The sequence below is a fragment of the Panulirus ornatus genome, chromosome 56 (assembly GCF_036320965.1).
Source record: "Panulirus ornatus isolate Po-2019 chromosome 56, ASM3632096v1, whole genome shotgun sequence".
Lineage (NCBI taxonomy): Eukaryota > Metazoa > Arthropoda > Malacostraca > Decapoda > Palinuridae > Panulirus > Panulirus ornatus.
The window spans coordinates 12,476,455-12,500,105 of record NC_092279.1 but is presented as its reverse complement, the minus strand read 5'-3'; the positions used below and the strand labels follow the sequence as shown (position 1 = coordinate 12,500,105).

General features: G+C 41.2%; 1 protein-coding gene across 6 annotated transcripts in view; it reads left to right on the top strand.

Annotated features, from left to right (window-relative positions):
* LOC139765896 (N-acetylated-alpha-linked acidic dipeptidase 2-like) overlaps positions 1-23,651 on the top strand; it is a 119,633-nt gene that overhangs the window by 5,789 nt on the left and 90,193 nt on the right. For all 6 annotated transcript variants that reach the window (XM_071693832.1, XM_071693828.1, XM_071693831.1 and 3 more), the window contains exons 3-6: positions 2,529-2,682; positions 5,440-5,574; positions 7,700-7,825; positions 23,299-23,479. In XM_071693832.1, the coding sequence (XP_071549933.1) occupies positions 2,529-2,682; positions 5,440-5,574; positions 7,700-7,825; positions 23,299-23,479 (596 nt within the window). The remainder of the gene's footprint in view (positions 1-2,528; positions 2,683-5,439; positions 5,575-7,699; positions 7,826-23,298; positions 23,480-23,651) is intronic.

Here is a 23,651-nt window from a genome sequence, read left to right as displayed (position 1 = left end):
TTGGTAAACAGAGAAGAGGTAGTAAAAGCTTTGCGGAAGATGAAAGCCGGCAAGGCAGCAGGTTTGGATGGTATTGCAGAGGAATTTATTAAAAAAGGGGTGACTGTATTGTTGACTGGTTGGTAAGGTTATTTAATGTATGTATGATTCATAGTGAGGTGCCTGAGGATTGGCGGAATGCGTGCATAGTGCCATTGTACAAAGGCAAAGGGGATAAGAGTGAGTGCTCAAATTACAGAGGTATAAGTTTGTTGAGTATTCCTGGTAAATTATATGGGAGGGTATTGATTGAGAGGGTGAAGGCATGTACAGAGCATCAGATTGGGGAAGAGCAGTGTGGTTTCAGAAGTGGTAGAGGATGTGTGGATCAGGTGTTTGCTTTGAAGAATGTATGTGAGAAATACTTAGAAAAGCAAATGGATTTGTATGTAGCATTTATGGATCTGGAGAAGGCATATGATAGAGTTGATAGAGATGCTCTGTGGAAGGTATTAAGAATATATGGTGTGGGAGGCAAATTGTTAGAAGCAGTGAAAAGTTTTTATCGAGGATGTAAGGCATGTGCACGTGTAGGAAGAGAGGAAAGTGATTGGTTCTCAGTGAATGTAGGTTTGCGGCAGGGGTGTGTGATGTCTCCATGGTTGTTTAATTTGTTTATGGATGGGGTAGTTAGGGAGGTGAATGCAAGAGTTTTGGAAAGAGGGGCAAGTATGAAGTCTGTTGTGGATGAGAGAGCTTGGGAAGTGAGTCAGTTGTTGTTCGCTGATAATACAGCACTGGTGGCTGATTTATGTGAGAAACTGCAGAAGCTGGTGACTGACTTTGGTAAAGTGTGTGAAAGAAGAAAGTTAAGAGTAAATGTGAATAAGAGCAAGGTAATTAGGTACAGTAGGGTTGAGGGTCAAGTCAATTGGGAGGTAAGTTTGAATGGAGAAAAACTGGAGGAAGTAAAGTGTTTTAGATACCTGGGAGTGGATCTGGCAGTGGATGGAACCATGGAAGCGGAAGTAGATCATAGGGTGGGGGAGGGGGCGAAAATCCTGGGAGCCTTGAAGAATGTGTGGAAGTTGAGAACATTATCTCGGAAAGCAAAAATGGGTATGTTTGAAGGAATAGTGGTTCCAACAATGTTGTATGGTTGTGAGGCATGGGCTATGGATAGAGTTGTGCGCAGGAGGATGGATGTACTGGAAATGAGATGTTTGAGGACAATATGTGGTGTGAGGTGGTTTGATCGAGTAAGTAATGTAAGGGTAAGAGAGATGTGTGGAAATAAAAAGAGCGTGGTTGAGAGAGCAGAAGAGGGTGTTTTGAAATGGTTTGGGCACATGGAGAGAATGAGTGAGGAAAGATTGACCAAGAGGATATATGTGTCGGAGGTGGAGGGAACGAGGAGAAGTGGGAGACCAAATTGGAGGTGGAAAGATGGAGTGAAAAAGATTTTAAGTGATTGGGGCCTGAACATGCAGGAGGGTGAAAGGCAGGCAAGGAACAGAGTGAATTGGATCGATGTGGTATACCGGGGTCAACGTGCTGTCAATGGATTGAATCAGGGCATGTGAAGTGCCTGGGGTAAACTGTGGAAAGTTGTGTGGTGCCTGGATGTGGAAAGGGAGCTGTGGTTTCGGGCATTATTGCATGACAGCTGGAGACTGAGTGTGAGCGAATGGAGCCCTTTTCCTGGTGCTACCTCGCACACATGAGGGGGTAGGGGGATGTTATTCTGTGTGTGGCGGGGTGGCGATGGGGGTGAGTAGGGGCAGACAGTGTGAATTGTGTGCATGTGTATATATGTGTGTGTCTGAGTGTGTTTATATGTGTGTACGTTGGGATGTGTGGTGTATATGTTTGTGTGTGTGGATGTGTGTGTGTGTGTGTGCATGTGTGTGGGGGTGCGTTGGGCCATTTCTTTCATCTGTTTCCTTGCGCTACCTCGCAGGCGCGGGAGACAGTGACAAAGCAAAATGATGATAATAATAATAAAAAAAAAATGTTTGGTATATATAATTATTTACACACATCTAATCCTACCTGTTCAGGTAATCTCAACCCCCAGCCCCCTTTCCTTGCTCCTGGATCCTCTTTTCCTGCAACATTATAATGCACTATTATTTGATGATATCTGTCACATACCAGGATATTAGTCATATGTGGGTTTATGACCCCACTGACTTAATTCTGAATATGGAATTTTCAAAACCCAAAATTTGCTTATCAAATGAACTTCATTGTTTTGCCTTTTAAGTGCTATTTTATCTTGTGTTTTATGTAGTAGATTACCACCCTATATCTCACTTTGTTTCTTGTTTTTGTGTTTTATGTTTCCTTCTGTGTTACCATCAGATGTTTATAAAGAGTTCCTTAGACAGCATTAGTATAGATGTATGATGGATGACATTAAGTACATTTACCGCATTCTAACAAGCCTGTTAGACTACAGCCTTTCCTTATCTTAAATGTAGATCATACATAGAGAGGATGGAGATTGTTTTTTTGAGTAGGATCACTTTCCAGACTCTCCTTTTCAGGCATTTGACCCACATCCCTCACTCTGCTGGGTCAGCCATTGACCAGGAATTGTCCATCGCCATAGAGACAGCTTGGAGTTTCTATGGACTCAATGTCACGCGCCTGAAATACAACGTACTGCTGGCCAACCCCCACCCGAAGATACCCAACAGGGTGGGTATACACTGTACTGGAGTCAGGTGTAACATATGCACATATGTATCACTTAATACATGTGTGTGAGTGCATGTATGAGTACTTATTGTATAATACACATTTGTTCTGTAATCCTAGGAAGGTCTACACTTATCAGACCCCATGTCTTGAACTCTCTTTAAGGTCATACATTTTGAAATTTTGTATGCTGTCCACATTCACCATCTAATCACTCAGTTTACTCTGTTCTCCTGCTACACTCTAAAATTCCTTCTTTACATCTTTTCTATAAAGTGTCTTGCTTAATTTCTTGTTACAGCTTATTTTTGTTTTATGCTTGCATCTCTTGAGGAATTGTTCACTGTTTTCATCAAACTGATTTAAAAACTTGCCAGTTATGATTAGGTTACCCTTTCCTCTTCTTTTTGATGGGGGAGAAATTTGAGGCCTCTAACATTTCCCTATATCTCATCTCTTGAGACCATCGTTGTTGCCTTCTTCTGGAACTTTTCTGTTTGTTTGTTGTGCTTCTGAGAAGCGTATTTTAGTTTTAGCAAAACATAGGATATAAACGGTTCGTTAGATATTTTTTTATCCATAAACTTGGCTCCTATTTTAATATTTGCCAGCAAACAGTTGTCTCCTTTACTGTTCTCCTAAGATGAGAGTGTGGCAACAGAATTAGGATTTTGTCAACTTCCAGGTCCCTCTCATACACTGGTTCCTGCAGCTTATATCCTGTTAGATGGTATTCATATCAATGCCTTTTAGTGTGTCCTGTCCTTATTACTTCACATATACTGTGGTTGAATTTCATCCAACATGTAATATACAGACTTTAGGAGTTGTCTATGTCCTCTTGTAAGTTAATGCAGTCTTCATCCTTTTAACACCTTCATATCTTTGACATCATCAGCCAACACATTCAGGTAGGAGTCCATTCCTTCTAGCAGTTCATTTACATAAATTAAGAAGAGCAAGGTCCCACATTGGACACCTGTAGCACTTCACTCAGCCCATTTAGAAAGACTTTTCTGATTTTTTTTTTTTTTTTTGTCGCTGTCTCCCGCGTTTGCGAGGTAGCACAAGGAAACAGACGAAAGAAATGGCCCAACCCACCCCCATACACATGTATATACATACGTCCACACACGCAAATATACATAACCTACACAGCTTTCCATGGTTTACCCCAGACACTTCACATGCCCTGATATGTACCCTTTATTCCTTTTAAATAAGATAATCAAACCATCGAAGGAGTCTCTCCATTATTGCAGCCTGAAGGTCGACCTTCCTTACCAGCTTCCCATGTCAGATAGTTTCTGCCAGTCTAGACATAGAAAATCCACCTAGCATTGTTTCTCATCTAAAATGGAGGTCTTTCTCATGATGGTTTAAGTTGTTTGTTGCTCGTGACCTCCTTTCCCTAAAATCTTGTCTGTCACTTACATACTTTTTCCACTGCAAGAAGGTATCCATATGCTTCCTGATTATCATTTACAGTACTTTACAGACCACATTCCTTAGGAAGATGAGTCTGCAGTTCACTGTGTCCTTTCTTAAAGATAGGTAAAGCATTTGCTTTCTTCCTAGCCCCTGACACCATATTTCTACAGTGAAATCTTGAGCAATATTTCATGTAGTTTGTGAAGTGTATCAACATAAATCTGCAGCACCTGCAGGGTAATTTCATCTGGACCATAAGCCTTATATGGTTCAAGACCCTTCAATATTTTGGTTATATCTTTCTTGATATTTTAGTGTTTTCCCTTTTCATCCCACCTTGGTTGAGGATATAGTGTCTTCCTATTTGAACATGCTTTTGAACTTATCATTTGGTTCCCCACATATCCTTGCATCATCCCCTGTAACTCTTATCTCTGAATTCTTTTACCTAATTAGGTGCTCTTTAACTGACAGTTTTCTCCTGATAATGTTATTGTAAAGTTTTTGAATTGTCTCTTGCCTTGTCAACTATATTCTTTTCAAAGTTTCTCTGTTCCTCCTTTCTCATTCACTTATACTCTACTCATTCCTTTGCTCTTTTATACCTTTATCTTTGTCACGCACATACTGACGCTTCTTTACTTTTAGACATCTTTATTTTTCTCTGCGTGTGTGCGTGTGTGTATGTATGTGTGTTGTAAGGAAATACACTGAATGATAATAAGTGTTTCGGGTACTTCATGAGTCAGAGAAATGCAAAATTATAATGTTTTTGAGCATCCCACATATGCTTATTAATTGATTCCAAAATATTGATGAATGCTGTAGTGAAAGAATTGGTATCATTCACTAAATCAATAAATAGTTTTCAGCTTTGAAACTTGTTAGTTTCCTCATCATATCCAGAGGCTGGCTGACGCCTGAAGGCTTTATATGACCCGTTGATGAAAAGGAAAAAAATAGTTTGATTAACTTTCTTATTTCCTGTGCCTCAAGCTGTCTCCACTCCTCCATTGAGATCTTTCTTTGCATGTGATTTCTACTTTTCTTTTTTATCAGATATCAGTTTTATGTTAAACTTCTTATCAGCAATTATCAGTTTTTAAGAAATCTTACACAGTTTCTGAGGTCACTTTTCATATACTGACCAAGACAACTGCATTCTGAAGAACTGCTTGCATGGAGGAGTACAGTAAGCTTTAACCTGGGAAAGATGGGGCAGCTAACACCGCCCAAATAACGGTGCTTAAAACTGCGCTTTTGATGCAGGAAATTATGTACTGGTCTGAGAAGTGATTTTACAATGACGTTTTCTGTCTTTGATAGATTTCCATCCTAGACTCTACAGGCAATGAGACCTTCCGGTTATCATACAAACAGCCTCCAGTGGATGGTTTCCCTCAGGAAGGACAGGAGAGAATCTTCGCCTTCAATGCCTTCTCCGGAAGAGAAATGGTGTTGGTGGGTAAATGATTTATTGAGTCAGCTTCAGCTTTTTCCCATGATTGGTTAATTAGGTAATAGCAAACAATCAACCAGTTGTTACTTATATGCTTCTTTGCAGTTTTTCTACTGTGAAAGAATAGGGCATGGCAGTAATTCACAATTTTCACATATTGTAAATGCAATTAAAGGATATCAGCCATTTATGATTTTCTATATTTTCGCTTCTATATTTGTCAGTAAACATATTCTTTACAATTTTTCATATACTTTTATTCTGTCATAAAGTGAAAATCCAGCCAGCTTGTAGCACTTCATATATTGCATTTTGTATCTGTGTCACTGATCATTTGGTGATAATCTTTGTGTCTCATTTCCCTTTTTATGTTTACATAAACAGTATTCAGGTTATAATTATTCACAATTTTGTTGTATTTGTCATTTTTGAACTAGAGGATAGGCCCAGTCATGTGTCTCATGAGCTCATAATCTTTGCAGCAGCTTTTATATATTCAGCCTGATATATCTAGGAAGGATAGGCTTCATTTGCATGAATTGGATGCTGCATGTTTTGGCTCACATCCCAGTGAGTACATAAAAGCATGCATTTTAGTCAAAGTACACAGCCTGTGTGTATAGGCCTGTCCCCTTCCATAAGTCTTCTCACAACAATTTTCAGTGATTTAGTAGAATGTATTTTAATGCATGTGATATTCAAAACAAATTTTGAGTGTTAGAGGCAATTGCATGATGAATTGCTGAATTTTGGATAGGTATTGAACGTAGAGATCTTGCCACATATACAATTTTAGGGTACATTCTGTATAAAATGATAGAGAATATAGTAAGTGTTGCTGTCTTTTGTAAGTAAAAGCAGACCTTAAAACAATGCTGTAGAAATATTGTTGCTGTTGATAAATCAATGTATTTTTGTGGAAATTACAGATAAGCTTTATAAGAAAATGTATGACTAGGATGATTTAACAGACTGGCACACAGACACCAGACAGACAAAAGACTTTATGACCAGCTAGGAGGAATCTGTAATGGAAATCATTAATTCATAATGGCAGTTTAACATACTAGTATCTTAAAAGGGAGAATCCCTTTCCAGTATCTCTGGTCACAAGCCTTACCTAAACTTGATTAATTGTGTCCTAATACATTTCATTGAAAACCCTAATCACAGCATTAACATATAAGACCTGTATTTAACTGTAAATGAGGAACTTGTCTTGATTGTTGTAGATGGAAAAAAAATTATTAATGAAAGATTACTTTTGAAGTAACTTTCAACAGTGCTTGCAATACTAGTCAACAGGAAAGTCTTGAAAAAATACCAGGTTTTGAACTTGCAAGTTTTATCCCATTCACTGCCTCCAATATGTCTTCTTTTCATCTGTTTATTGTGGCTGTGGCATATATGGCAGAGATTCTTGATTTGGTCTGCTCAGCCTTGTAACAAAATATGTAGCCACTAATGCTTATAGTGGCAGTATACCTGTAATAATCAAATGATGCAGCCTAAGTGGTCAGTTTATGAAGAGATGCCAAGGAGGCCTGTATGAGATTAATAACCTCATGTTATGTCATAACTTGTGAAACTGTGACAGTTGTACAAGACGATAGACAGTAGTGATGAAAACAGTTAGAAATCATTAATGTTTTGTGATAGAAGAATGCAAGCTTTTCAAGACTTAATAAGCATGGGTGAGAGAAGTTAACCTTTCTGCAGTGATGATCATTATTGACTTCCTCTGTGACATCAGTCTCAATGAGTATCTTTCCACCAGGTACTCACATGTGTTGATATCAGCTTAATGGTGGTGTATTAGAACCTCCTGGCTACAAAATTCTGCATTTCTTAATCATACATAACATATCACAGCTCTTTTGACTACTTATGATGGTGTTCTTGCATGAGCATATCACACAGGCCTAAATGTCCTCCCTATAGATGAACATGCTGGTCTCCCTAGTTGAATGTGTGAACCACACTGAGTGAATATGTTAACCTATTTGATGAACAGGCTGGCCTCCTTGACTGAATGAGTTAACTTCCCTGCACACCTCCCTGACTGAACATGCTGGCCTCCCTGACTGAATGCTTACAGCCTACCTGATCTGTCTCCCTCTCCAACAGAGCGACAGAGTGGTGTATGCCAATTATGGTTCCTACCAAGACTTCCAGTACCTGGACAAGAAAAACATATCTGTGAAGGGCTCCATCGTCATCTTCCGCTATGGCAAGCTCTTTCAGGGGAACAAAGTAGGTATGATGCGAGATGTTAGGACTGACACTAAGCAGGTATGGTGGGAGATTTATACAGTGATGCAAATGAGAAAGCTGAGAGATTTCATTTTATTATGAAAAAAGATGGGAGTGGAGTGAGATGTTCTGGGGTGAGATGGAGGATTTTTGGAGTGAGGGAAATACGATAAGACCAAGTAGGCAGAAAAACTTTAGACTGCTCACTATATATAATTAAATAAAAAGAATATATATATATATATATATATATATATATATATATATATATATATATTGCGGCAGGGGTGTGTGATGTCTCCATGGTTGTTTAATTTGTTTATGGATGGGGTTGTTAGGGAGGTAAATGCAAGAGTCTTGGAAAGAGGGGCAAGTATGAAGTCTGTTAGGGATGAGAGAGCTTGGGAAGTGAGTCAGTTGTTGTTCGCTGATGATACAGCGCTGGTGGGTGGTTCATGTGAGAAACTGCAGAAGCTGGTGACTAAGTTTGGTAAAGTGTGTGAAAGAAGAAAGTTAAGAGTAAATGTGAATAAGAGCAAGGTTATTAGGTACAGTAGGGTTGAGGGTCAAGTCAATAGGGAGGTAAGTTTGAATGGAGAAAAACTGGAGGAAGTAATGTGTTTTAGATATCTGGGAGTGGATCTGGCAGCGGATGGAACCGTGGAAGCGGAAGTGAATCATAGGGTGGGGGAGGGGGCGAAAATCCTGGGAGTCTTGAAGAATGTGTGGAAGTCAAGAAGATTATCTCGGAAAGCAAAAATGGGTATGTTTGAAGGAATAGTGGTTCCAACAATGTTGTATGGTTGCGAGGCGTGGGCTATGGATAGAATTGTGGGCAGGAGGGTGGATGTGCTGGAAATGAGATGTTTGAGGACAATGTGTGGTGTGAGGTGGTTTGATTGAGTTGAGAGAGCAGAAGAGGGTGTTTTGAAATGGTTTGGGCACATGGAGAGAATGAGTGAGGAAAGATTGACCAAGAGGATATATGTGTCAGAGGTGGAGGGAATGAGGAGAAGTGGGAGACCAAATTGGAGGTGGAAAGATGGAGTGGAAAAGATTTTGTGTGATCGTTGCCTGAACATGCAGGAGGGTGAAAGGAGGGCAAGGAATAGAGTGAATTGGATCGATGTGGTATAGCGGGGTTGACGTGCTGTCAGTGGATTGAATCAGGGCATGTGAAGCGTCTGGGGTAAACCATGGAAAGTTTTGTGGGGCCTGGATGTGGAAAGGGAGCTGTGGTTTCGGGCATTATTGCGTGACAGCTAGAGACTGAGTGTGAACGAATGGGGCCTTTGTTGTCTTTTCCTAGTGCTACCTCGCACACATGAGGGGAGAGGGGGATGGTATTCCATGTGTGGCGAGGTGGCGATGGGAATGAATAAAGGCAGACAGTGTGAATTGTGTGCATGGGTATATAGGTATGTGTCTGTGTGTGTATATATATGTGTACATTGAGATGTATAGATATGTATATTTGCGTGTGTGGACGTGTATGTATATACATTGTGTATGGGGGTGGGTTGGGTCATTTCTTTCGTCTGTTTCCTTGCGGTATCTCGCAGACGAGGGAGACAGCGACAAAGCAAAATAAAAAAATGATATATATTTCTTTCTTTTAAACTATTCGCCATTTCCCGCATTAGCGAGGTAGCGTTAAGAACAGAGGACTGGGCCTTTTTTTTGAATATCCTCACCTGGCCCCCTCTGTTCCTTCTTTTGGAAAATTTAGAAAAAAAACGAGAGGGGAGGATTTCCAGTCCCCCGCTCCCTCCCCTTTTAGTCGCCTTCTACGACACGCAGGGAATACGTGGGAAGTATTCTTAATCCCCTATCCCCAGGGATATATATATATATATATATATATATATATATATATATATATATATATATATATATATATATATATAATAAATAAATATAAATATATATATATATATATATATATATATATATATATATATATATATATATATATATATATATATATATAATAATAAATAAATATAAATATATATATATATATATATATATATATATATATATATATATATATATATATATATATATATATATATATATATTTTTTTTTTTTTTTTTTTTTATACTTTGTCGCTGTCTCCCGCGTTTGCGAGGTAGCGCAAGGAAACAGACGAAAGAAATGGCCCAACCCCCCCCCCATACACATGTACATACACACGTCCACACACGCAAATATACATACCTACACAGCTTTCCATGGTTTACCCCAGACGCTTCACATGCCTTGCTTCAATCCACTGACAGCACGTCAACCCCTGTATACCACATGACTCCAATTCACTCTATTTCTTGCCCTCCTTTCACCCTCCTGCATGTTCAGGCCCCGATCACACAAAATCTTTTTCACTCCATCTTTCCACCTCCAATTTGGTCTCCCTCTTCTCCTCGTTCCCTCCACCTCCGACACATATATCCTCTTGGTCAATCTCTCCTCACTCATTCTCTCCATGTGCCCAAACCATTTCAAAACACATTCCAACATTGTTGGAACCACTATTCCTTCAAACATACCCATTTTTGCTTTCCGAGATAATGTTCTCGACTCCCACACATTCTTCAAGGCCCCCAGAATATATATATATATATATATATATATATATATATATATATATATTTATATATATATATATATATATATATATATATATTCTGGGGGCCTTGAAGAATGTGTGGGAGTCGAGAACATTATCTCGGAAAGCAAAAATGGGTATGTTTGAAGGAATAGTGGTTCCAACAATGTTGTATGGTTGCGAGGCGTGGGCTATGGATAGAGTTGTGCGCAGGAGGATGGATGTGCTGGAAATGAGATGTTTGAGGACAATGTGTGGTGTGAGGTGGTTTGATCGAGTGAGTAACGTAAGGGTAAGAGAGATGTGTGGAAATAAAAAGAGCGTGGTTGAGAGAGCAGAAGAGGGTGTTTTGAAGTGGTTTGGGCACATGGAGAGAATGAGTGAGGAAAGATTGACCAAGAGGATATATGTGTCGGAGGTGGAGGAAACGAGGAGAAGAGGGAGACCAAATTGGAGGTGGAAAGATGGAGTGAAAAAGATTCTGTGTGATCGGGGCCTGAACATGCAGGAGGGTGAAAGGAGGGCAAGGAATAGAGTGAATTGGAGCGATGTGGTATACCGGGGTTGACGTGCTGTCAGTGGATTGAATCAAGGCATGTGAAGCGTCTGGGGTAAACCATGGAAAGCTGTGTAGGTATGTATATTTGCGTGTGTGGATGTATGTATATACATGTGTATGGGGGGGGGGTTGGGCCATTTCTTTCGTCTGTTTCCTTGCGCTACCTCGCAAACGCGGGAGACAGCGACAAAGTATAAAAAAAAAAAATATATATATATATATATATTATATATATATTATCCCTGGGGATAGGGGAGAAAGAATACTTCTCACGTATTCCCTGCGTGTCGTAGAAGGCGACTAAAAGGGAATATATATATATATAAATATATATATTTTTATATTTTTTATTATACTTTGTCGCTGTCTCCCGCGTTTGAGAGGGTGAGGGCATGTACAGAGCATCAGATTGGGGAAGAGCAGTGCGGTTTCAGAAGTGGTAGAGGATGTGTGGATCAGGTGTTTGCTTTGAAGAATGTATGTGAGAAATACTTAGAAAAGCCAATGGATTTGTATGTAGCATTTATGGATCTGGAGAAGGCATATGATAGAGTTGATAGAGATGCTCTGTGGAAGGTATTAAGAATATATGGTGTGGGAGGCAAGTTGTTAGAAGCAGTGAAAAGTTTTTATCGAGGATGTAAGGCATGTGTACGTGTAGGAAGAGAGGAAAGTGATTGGTTCTCAGTGAATGTAGGTTTGCGGCAGGGGTGTGTGATGTCTCCATGGTTGTTTGATTTGGTTATGGATGGGGTTGTTAGGGAGGTAAATGCAAGAGTCCTGGAAAGAGGGGCAAGTATGAAGTCTGTTGGGGATGAGAGAGCTTGGGAAGTGAGTCAGTTGTTGTTCGCTGATGATGCAGCGCTGGTGGCTGATTCATGTGAGAAACTGCAGAAGCTGGTGACTGAGTTTGGTAAAGTGTGTGGAAGAAGAAAGTTAAGAGTAAATGTGAATAAGAGCAAGGTTATTAGGTACAGTAGGGGTGAGGGCCAAGTCAATTGGGAGGTGAGTTTGAATGGAGAAAAACTGGAGGAAGTGAAGTGTTTTGGATATCTGGGAGTGGATCTGTCAGCGGATGGAACCATGGAGGCGGAAGTGGATCATAGGGTGGGGGAGGGGGCGAAAATTTTGGGAGCCTTGAAAAATGTGTGGAAGTCGAGAACATTATCTCGGAAAGCAAAAATGGGTATGTTTGAAGGAATAGTGGTTCCAACAATGTTGTATGGTTGCGAGGCGTGGGCTATGGATAGAGATGTGCGCAGGAGGATGGATGTGCTGGAAATGAGATGTTTGAGGACAATGTGTGGTGTGAGGTGGTTTGATCGAGTAAGTAACGTAAGGGTAAGAGAGATGTGTGGAAATAAAAAGAGCGTGGTTGAGAGAGCAGGAGAGGGTGTTTTGGGGTGGTTTGGGCACATGGAGAGAATGAGTGGGGAAAGATTGACCAAGAGGATATATGTGTCGGAGGTGGAGGGAACGAGGAGAAGAGGGAGACCAAATTGGAGGTGGAAAGATGGAGTGAAAAAGATTTTGTGTGATCGGGGCCTGAACATGCAGGAGGGTGAAAGGAGGGCAAGGAACAGAGTGAATTGGAGCGATGTGGTATACAGGGGTTGACGTGCTGTCAGTGGATTGAATCAAGGCATGTGAAGCGTCTGGGGTAAACCATGGAAAGCTGTGTAGGTATGTATATTTGCGTGTGTGGACGTATGTACATGTGTATGGGGGGGGTTGGGCCATTTCTTTCGTCTGTTTCCTTGCGCTACCTTGCAAACGCGGGAGACAGCGACAAAGTATAAAAAAAAAAAAAAAAAAAAAAAAATATATATATATATATATATATATATATATATATATATATATATATATATTTTTTTTTTTTTTTTTGCTTTCTTGCTGTCTCCCGCATTTGCGAGGTAGCTCAAGGAAACAGACGAAAGAAATGGCCCAGCCCACCCCAATACACATGTATATACATACACGTCCACACACGCAAATATACATACCTACACAGCTTTCCATGGTTTACCCCAGACACTTCACATGCCCTGATTCAATCCACTGACAGCACATCAACCCCGGTATACCACATCGATCCAATTCACTCAATTCCTTGCCCTCCTTTCACCCTCCTGCATGTTCAAACCCCGATCACGCAAAATCTTTTTCACTCCATCTTTCCACCTCCAATTTGGTCTCCCACTTCTCCTCGTTCCCACCACCTCCGACACATATATCCTCTTGGTCAATCTTTCCTCACTCATTCTCTCCATGTGCCCAAACCATTTCAAAACACCCTCTTCTGCTCTCTCAACCACGCTCTTTTTATTTCCACACATCTCTCTTACCCTTACGTTACTCACTCGATCAAACCACCTCACACCACACATTGTCCTCAAACATCTCATTTCCAGCACATCCACCCTCCTGCGCACAACTCTATCCATAGCCCACGCCTCGCAACCATACAACATTGTTGGAACCACTATTCCTTCAAACATACCCATTTTTGCTTTCCGAGATAATGTTCTCGACTTCCACACATTCTTCAAGGCTCCAGGATTTTCGCCCCCTCCCCCACCGTATGATCCACTTCCGCTTTCATGGTTCCATCTGCTGCCAGATCCACTCCCAGATATCTAAAACACTTTACTTCCTCCAGTTTTTATCCATTCAAACTTACCTCCCAATTGACTTGACCCTCAACCCTACTGTACCTAAAATCTTTGCTCTTATTCACATTTACTCTTAACTTTCTTCTCTCACAAACTTTACCAAACTCAGTCACCAGCTTCTGCAGTTTCTCACATGAATCAGCCACCAGCGCTGTATCATCAGCGAACAACAACTGACTCACTTCCCAAGCTCTCTCATCCACAACAGACTTCATACTTGCCCCTCTTTCCAAAACTCTTGCATTCACCTCCCTAACAACCCCATCCATAAACAAATTAAACAACCATGGAGACATCACACACCCCTGCCGCAAACCTACATTCACTGAGAACCACTCACTTTCCTCTCTTCCTACACGTACACATGCCTTGCATCCTAGATAAAAACTTTTCACTGCTTCTAACAACTTGCCTACCACACCATATATTCTTAATACCTTCCAGAAAGCATCTATATATATATATATATATATATATATATATATATATATATATATATATATATATATATATTTATTATTATTATTTTTTATTATTATACTTTGTCGCTGTCTCCCGCGTTTGCGAGGTAGCGCAAGGAAACAGACGAAAGAAATGGCCCAACCCCCCCCATACACATGTATATACATACGTCCACACACGCAAATATACATACCTACACAGCTTTCCATGGTTTACCCCAGACGCTTCACATGCCTTGATTCAATCCACTGACAGCACGTCAACCCCGGTATACCACATCGCTCCAATTCACTCTATTCCTTGCCCTCCTTTCACCCTCCTGCATGTTCAGGCCCCGATCACACAAAATCTTTTTCACTACATCTTTCCACCTCCAATTTGGTCTCCCTCTTCTCCTCGTTCCCTCCACCTCCGACACATATATCCTCTTGGTCAATCTTTCCTCACTCATTCTCTCCATTTGCCCAAATCACTTCAAAACACCCTCTTCTGCTCTCTCAACCACGCTCTTTTTATTTCCACACATCTCTCTTACCCTTACGTTACTCACTCGATCAAACCACCTCACACCACACATTGTCCTCAAACATCTCATTTCCAGCACATCCATCCTCCTGCGCACAACTCTATCTATAGCCCACGCCTCGCAACCATACAACATTGTTGGAACCACTATTCCTTCAAACATACCCATTTTTGCTTTCCGAGATAATGTTCTGGACTTCCACACATTCTTCAAGGCCCCCAGAATTTTCGCCCCCTCCCCCACCCTATGATCCACTTCCGCTTCCATGGCTCCATCCGCTGCCAGATCCACTCCCAGATATCTAAAACACTTCACTTCCTCCAGTTTTTCTCCATTCAAACTCACCTCCCAATTGACTTGACCCTCAACCCTACTGTACCTAATAGCCTTGCTCTTATTCACATTTACTCTTAACTTTCTTCTTCCACACACTTTACCAAACTCAGTCACCAGCTTCTGCAGTTTCTCACATGAATCAGCCACCAGCGCTGTATCATCAGCGAACAACAACTGACTCACTTCCCAAGCTCTCTCATCCCCAACAGACTTCATACTTGCCCCTCTTTCCAAAACTCTTGCATTTACCTCCCCCATCCATAAACAAATTAAACAACCATGGAGACATCACACACCCCTGCCGCAAACCTACATTCACTGAGAACCAATCACTTTCTCTTCGTACACGTACACATGCCTTACATCCTCGATAAAAACTTTTCACTGCTTCTAACAACTTTCCTCCCACACCATATATTCTTAATACCTTCCACAGAGCATCTCTATCAACTCTATCATATGCCTTCTCCAGATCCATAAATGCTACATACAAATCCATTTGCTTTCCTAAGTATTTCTCACATACATTCTTCAAAGCAAACACCTGATCCACACATCCTCTACCACTTCTGAAACCACACTGCTCTTCCCCAATCTGATGCTCTGTACATGCCTTCACCCTCTCAATCAATACCCTCCCATATAATTTACCAGGAATACTCAACAAACTTATACCTCTGTAATTTGAGCACTCACTCGTATCCCCTTTGCCTTTGTACAATGGCACTATGCACTATATATATATATATATATATATATATATATATATATATATATATTTTTTTTTTTTTTTTTTTTGCTTTGTCACTGTCTCCCGCGTTTGCGTGGTACCGCAAGGACACAGACGAAAGAAATGGCCCAACCCACCCCCATACACAATGTACACACACACACGTCCACACACGCAAATATACTTACCTATACATCTCAATGTACACATATATATACATACACAGACACATACATATATACCCATGCACACATTTCACACTGTCTGCCCCCATTCACTCCCATCGCCACCTCGCCACACAAGGAATACCTTCCCCCTCCCCCCTCATGTGTGCGAGGTATCACTAGGAAAAGACAACCAAGGCACCATTCATTCACACTCAGTCTCTAGCTGCCACGCAATAATGCCCGAAACCACAGCTCCCTTTCCACATCCAGGCCCCACACAACTTTCCATGGTTTACCCCAGACGCTTCACATGCCCTGATTCAATCCACTGACAGCACGTCAACCCCGGTATACCACATCGATCCAATTCACTCTATTCCTTGCCCGCCTTTCACCCTCCTGCATGTTCAGGCCCCGATCACACAAAATCTTTTTCACTCCATCTTTCCACCTCCAATTTGGTATCCCACTTCTCCTCGTTCCCTCCACCCCCGACACATATATCCTCTTTGTCAATCTTTCCTCACTCATTCTCTCCATGTGCCCAAACCATTTCAAAACACCCTCTTCTGCTCTCTCAACCCTGCTCTTTTTATTTCCACACATCTCTCTTACCCTTACATTACTTACTCGATCAAACCACCTCACACCACACATTGTCCTCAAACATCTCATTTCCAGCACATCCACCCTCCTGCGCACAACTCTATCCATAGCCCACACCTCGCAACCATACAACATTGTTGGCACCACTATTCCTTCAAACATACCCATTTTTGCTTTCCGAGATAATGTTCTTGACTTCCACACATTCTTCAAGGCTCCCAGGATTTTTGCCCCCTCCCCCACCCTATGATTCACTTCCACTTCCATGGTTCCATCCGCTGCCAGATCCACTCCCAGATATCTAAAACACTTCACTTCCTCCAGTTTTTCTCCATTCAAACTTACCTCCCAATTGACTTGACCCTCAACCCTACTGTACCTAATAACCTTGCTCTTATTCACATTTACTCTTAACTTTCTTCTTTCACACACTTTACCAAACTCAGTCACCAGCTTCTGCAGTTTCTCACATGAATCAGCCACCAGCGCTGTATCATCAGCGAACAACTGACTCACTTCCCAAGCTCTCTCATCCACAACAGATTTCATACTTGCCCCTCTTTCCAAAACTCTTGCATTCACCTCCCTAACAACCCCATCCATAAACAAATTAAACAACCATGGAGACATCACACATCCCTGCCGCAAACCTACATTCACTGAGAACCAATCACTTTCCTCTCTTCCTACACGTACACATGCCTTACATCCTCGATAAAAACTTTTCACTGCTTCTAACAACTTGCCTCCCACACCATATATTCTTAATACCTTCCACAGAGCATCTCTATCAACTTTATCATATGCCTTCTCCAGATCCATAAATGCTACATACAAATCCATTTGCTTTTCTAAGTATTTCTCACATATATTCTTCAAAGCAAACACCTGATCCACACATGTTCTACCACTTCTGAAACCACACTGCTCATCCCCAATCTGATGCTCTGTACATGCCTTCACCCTCTCAATCAATACCCTCCCATATAATTTACTAGGAATACTCAGCAAACTTATACCTCTGTAATTTGAGCACTCACTCGTATCCCCTTTGCCTTTGTACAATGGCACTATGCACGCATTCCGCCAATCCTCAGGCACCTCACCATGAATCATACATACATTAAATAACCTTACCAACCAATCAACAATACAGTCACCCCCTTTTTTAATAAACTCCACTGCAATACCATCCAAACCTGCTGCCTTGCCGGCATATATATATATATATATATATATATATATATATATATATATATATATATATATATATATATATATACATATATATATATATATATATATATATATATATATATATATATATATATATATATATATATATATATATATATATCACTAGTGAAAGCTTTGCGGAAGATGAAAGCCGGCAAGGCAGCAGGTTTGGATGGTATTGCAGTGGAATTTATTAAAAAAGGGGGTGACTGTATTGTTGACTGGTTGGTAAGGTTATTTAATGTATGTATGACTCATGATGAGGTGCCTGAGGATTGGCGGAATGCGTGCATAGTGCCATTGTACAAAGGCAAAGGGGATAAGAGTGAGTGCTCAAATTACAGAGGTATAAGTTTGTTGAGTATTCCTGGTAAATTATATGGGAGGGTATTGATTGAGAGGGTGAAGGCATGTACAGAGCATCAGATTGGGGAAGAGCAGTGTGGTTTCAGAAGTGGTAGAGGATGTGTGGATCAGGTGTTTGCTTTGAAGAATGTATGTGAGAAATACTTAGAAAAGCAAATGGATTTGCATGTAGCATTTATGGATCTGGAGAAGGCATATGATAGAGTTGATAGAGATGCTCTGTGGAAGGTATTAAGAATATATGGTGTGGGAGGAAAGTTGTTAGAAGCAGTGAAAAGTTTTTATCGAGGATGTAAGGCATGTGTACGTGTAGGAAGAGAGGAAAGTGATTGGTTCTCAGTGAATGTAGGTTTGCGGCAGGGGTGTGTGATGTCTCCATGGTTGTTTAATTTGTTTATGGATGGGGTCGTTAGGGAGGTAAATGCAAGAGTTTTGGAAAGAGGGGCAAGTATGAAGTCTGTTGGGGATGAGAGAGCTTGGGAAGTGAGTCAGTTGTTGTTCGCTGATGATACAGCGCTGGTGGCTGATTCATGTGAGAAACTGCAGAAGCTGGTGACTGAGTTTGGAAAAGTGTGTGGAAGAAGAAAGTTAAGAGTAAATGTGAATAAGAGCAAGGTTATTAGGTACAGTAGGGTTGAGGGTCAAGTCAATTGGGAGGTGAGTTTGAATGGAGAAAAACTGTAGGAAGTGAAGTGTTTTAGATATCTGGGAGTGGATCTAGCAGCGGATGGAACCATGGAAGCGGAAGTGGATCATAGGGTGGGGGAGGGGGCGAAAATCCTGGGAGCCTTGAAGAATGTGTGGAAGTCGAGAACATTATCTCGGAAAGCAAAAATGGATATGTTTGAAGGAATAGTGGTTCCAACAATGTTGTATGGTTGCGAGGCGTGGGCTATGGATAGAGTTTTGCGCAGGAGGATGGATGTGCTGGAAATGAGATGTTTGAGGACAATGTGTGGTGTGAGGTGGTTTGATCGAGTGAGTAACGTAAGGGTAAGAGAGATGTGTGGAAATAAAAAGAGCGTGGTTGAGAGAGCAGAAGAGGATGTTTTGAAGTGGTTTGGGCACATGGAGAGGATGAGTGAGGAAAGATTGACCAAGAGGATATATGTGTTTTAGGTGGAGGGAACAAGGAGAAGAGGGAGACCAAATTGGAGGTGGAAAGATGGAGTGAAAAAGATTTTGTGTGATCGGGGCCTGAACATGCAGGAGGGTGAAAGGAGGGCAAGGAATAGAGTGAATTGGAGCGATGTGGTATACCGGGGTTGACGTGCTGTCAGTGGATTGAAGCAAGGCATGTGAAGCGTCTGGGGTAAACCATGGAAAGCTGTGTAGGTATGTATATTTGCGTGTGTGGACGTATGTATATACATGTGTATGGGGGGGGGGTTGGGCCATTTCTTTCGTCTGTTTCCTTGCGCTACCTCGCAAACGCGGGAGACAGCGACAAAGTATAATAAAAAAAGTAATAAAAATAAAATATATATATATATATATATTGATTATTGGTGCATATGCACCTGGGCATGAGAAGAAAGATCAAGAGAGGCAAGTGTTTTGGGAGCAGCTGAATGAGTGTGTTAGTGGTTTTGATGCACGAGACCGGGTCATAGTGATGGGTGATTTGAATGCAAAGGTGAGTAATGTGGCAGTTGAGGGAATAATTGGTATACATGGGGTGTTCAGTGTTGTAAATGGAAATGGTGAAGAGCTTGTAGATTTATGTGCTGAAAAAGGACTGATGATTGGGAATACCTGGTTTAAAAAGCGAGATATACATAAGTATACTTATGTAAGTAGGAGAGATGGCCAGAGAGCGTTATTGGATTACGTGTTAATTGACAGGCGTGCGAAAGAGAGACTTTTTTATGTTAATGTGCTGAGAGGTGCAACTGGAGGGATGTCTGATCATTATCTTGTGGAGGCTAAGGTGAAGATTTGTATGGGTTTTCAGAAAAGAAGAGTGAATGTTGGGGTGAAGAGGGTGGTGAGAGTAAGTGAGCTTGAGGAGACCTGTGTGAGGAAGTACCAGGAGAGACTGAGTACAGAATGGAAAAAGGTGAGAACAATGGAAGCAAGGGGAGTGGGGGAGGAATGGGATGTATTTAGGGAATCTGATGGATTGCGCAAAAGATGCTTGTGGCATGAGAAGAGTGGGAGGTGGGTTGATTAGAAAGGGTAGTGAGTGGTGGGATGAAGAAGTAAGAGTATTAGTGAAAGAGAAGAGAGAGGCATTTGGACGATTTTTGCAGGGAAAAAATGCAATTGAGTGGGAGATGTATAAAAGAAAGAGACAGGAGGTCAAGAGAAAGGTGCAAGAGGTGAAAAAAAGGGCAAATGAGAGTTGGGGTGAGAGAGTATCATTAAATTTTAGGGAGAATAAAAAGATGTTCTGGAAGGAGGTAAATAAAGTGCGTAAGACAAGGGAGCAAATGGGAACTTCAGTGAAGGGCGCAAATGGGGAGGTGATAACAAGAGGGAGCAAGGAGAAGAGGGAGACCAAAGTGGAGGTAGAAAGATGGAGTGAAAAAGATTTTGTGTGATCGGGGCCTGAACATGCAGGAGGGTGAAAGGAGGGCAAGGAATAGAGTGAATTGGAGCGATGTGGTATACCGGGGTTGACGTGCTGTCAGTGGATTGAATCAAGGCATGTGAAGCGTCTGGGGTAAACCATGGAAAGCTGTGTAGGTATGTATATTTGCGTGTGTGGACGTATGTATATACATGTGTATGGGGGGGGGGGGTTGGGCCATTTCTTTCGTCTGTTTCCTTGCGCTACCTCGCAAACGCGGGAGACAGCGACAAAGTATAAAAAAAAAAAAAATATATATATATATATATATATATATATATATATATATATATATATATATATATATATATATATATATATATAAAAGCTTTGCGGAAGATGAAAGCCGGCAAGGCAGCGGGTTTAGATGGTATTGAAATGGAATTTATTAAAAAGGGGGGTGACTGTATTGTTGACTGGTTGGTAAGGTTATTTAATGTATGTATGATTCATGGTGAGGTGCCTGAGGACTGGCGGAATACTTGCATTGTGCGTTTGTACAAAGGCAAAGGGGACAAAGGTGAGTGCTCAAATTACAGAGGTATAAGTTTGTTGAGTATTCCTGGGAAATTATATGTGAGGGTTTTGATTGAGAGGGTGAAGGCATGTACAGAGCATCAGATTGGGGAAGAGCAGTGTGGTTTCAGAAGTGGTAGAGGATGTGTGGATCAGGTGTTTTCTTTGAAGAATGTATGTGAGAAATATTTAGAAAAGCAAATGGATTTGTATGTAGCATTTATGGATCTGGAGAAGGCATATGATTGAGTTGATAGAGATGCTCAGTGGAAGGTATTAAGAATATATGGTGTGGGAGGCAAGTTGTTAGAAGCAGTGAAAAGTTTTTATCGAGGATGTAAGGCATGTGTACGTGTAGGAAGAGAGGAAAGTAATTGTTTCTCAGTGAATGTAGGTTTGCGGCAGGGGTGTGTGATGTCTCCATTGTTGTTTAATTTGTTTATGGATGGGGTTGTTAGGGAGGTGAATGCAAGAGTTTTGGAAAGAGGGGCAAGTATGCAGTCTGTTGTGGATGAGAGAGCTTGGGAAGTGAGTCAGTTGTTGTTCGCTGATGATACAGCGCTGGTGGCTGATTCTTGTGAGAAACTGCAGAAGCTGGTGACTAAGTTTGGTAAAGTGTGTGAAAGAAGAAAGTTAAGAGTAAATGTGAATAAAAGCAAGGTTATTAGGTACAGTAGGGTTGAGGGTCAAGTCAACTGGGAGGTAAGTTTGAATGGAGAAAAACTGGAGGAAGTGAAGTGTTTTAGATATCTGGGAGTGGATTTGGTAGCGGATGGAACCATGGAAGCGGAAGTAAATCATATGGTGGGGGAGGGGGTGAAAATTCTGGGAGCCTTGAAAAATGTGTGGAAGTCGAAAACATTATCTCGGAAAGCAAAAATGGGTATGTTTGAAGGAATAGTGGTTCCAACAATGTTGTATGGTTGTGAGGTGTGGCCTATGGATAGAGTTGTGCGGAGGAGGGTGGATGTGCTGAAAATGAGATGTTTGAGGACAATATGTGGTGTGAGGTGGTTTGATCGAGTAAGTAATAATAGGGTTAGAGAGATGTGTGGTAATAAAAAGAGTGTGGTTGAGAGAGCAGAAGAGGGTGTTTTGAAATGGTTTGGTCACATGGAGAGAATGAGTGAGGAAAGATTGACCAAGAGGATATATGTGTCAGAGGTGGCGGGAATGAGGAGAAGTGGGAGACCAAATTGGAGGTGGAAAGATGGAGTGAAACAGATTTTGAATGATCGGGGCCTGAACATGCATGAGGGGGAAAGGCGTGCAAGGAATAGAGTGAATTGGAACGATATGGTATACCGGGTCGATGTGCTGTCAATGGATTGAACCAGGGCATGTGAAGCGTCTGGAGTAAACCATGGAAAGTTCTGTGGGGCCTTGACGTGGAAAGGGAGCTGTGGTTTTGGTGCATTATTACATGACAGCTAGAGACTGAGAGTGAACGAATGGGGCCTTTGTTGTCTTTTCCTAGCGCTACCTCGCACACATGAGGGGGAAGGGGATGTTATTTCATGTGTGACAAGGTGGCGATGGGAATGAATAAAGGCAGACAGTATGAATTATGTACATGTGTACATATGTATATATGTCTGTGTATATAAATGTATATGTTGAGATGTATAGGTATGTATATGTGCATGTGTGGATGTGTATGTATATACATGTGTATGTGGGTGGGTTGGGCCATTCTTTTGTCTGTTTCCTTGTGCTACCTTGCTAATGCGGGAGACAGCGACAAAGTATAATAAATGAATATATATATATCAAAGAAGGTTGAAGTATCTTAACATCATTAGCGTAGTCATATGAACAGTACACCATACCTAACTACCTTTATGTCATTCATTTCTTCCCTCACACACTCCCCCCACTTCTTTCCCTTCCTTACTGTCTTCACTTGTTCTTTCACAACAAACTCTCCTCTCTCTCTTTCTCTCTCACACACACACACACACACACACACACACATATATATATACTGTCCCTACTACATTTTTTTAGACTTAGAATTGTATCTGCTCAGGGATTCCAGGTTTGCACTAACTTCACAGACAGATTGAAATTGTAGCCTTTTATGTTAGACTTATTGATGTTTCCTCCCTTGAAGGTTAGATTTGCTGAGGAACGTGGAGCCAAAGGGGTTATCCTGTACACAGACCCAGCAGAAGTGGCACCCTTTAACTCCTCTGGTACATATCCGGCCTCTGTGTATGCTCCTGCAGGTGCTATACGGCTAGGCTCTCTCAGACTGCAGGGTGACCTCCTCACCCCTGGCTTCCCTGCCACAGGTGTGTACCAGATGGACAAACCTTCTTGAATTTTATCATAGATTATTCAGCACCAACTACAAGACAAGAGCAATAGGTATAATACATCTGGACTTCCAGAAAGCATTCATCAAAGTCCCCCACATTAGATTGATACACAAAGTATGGGTCTCAGGGATTACTGGTTGCATAG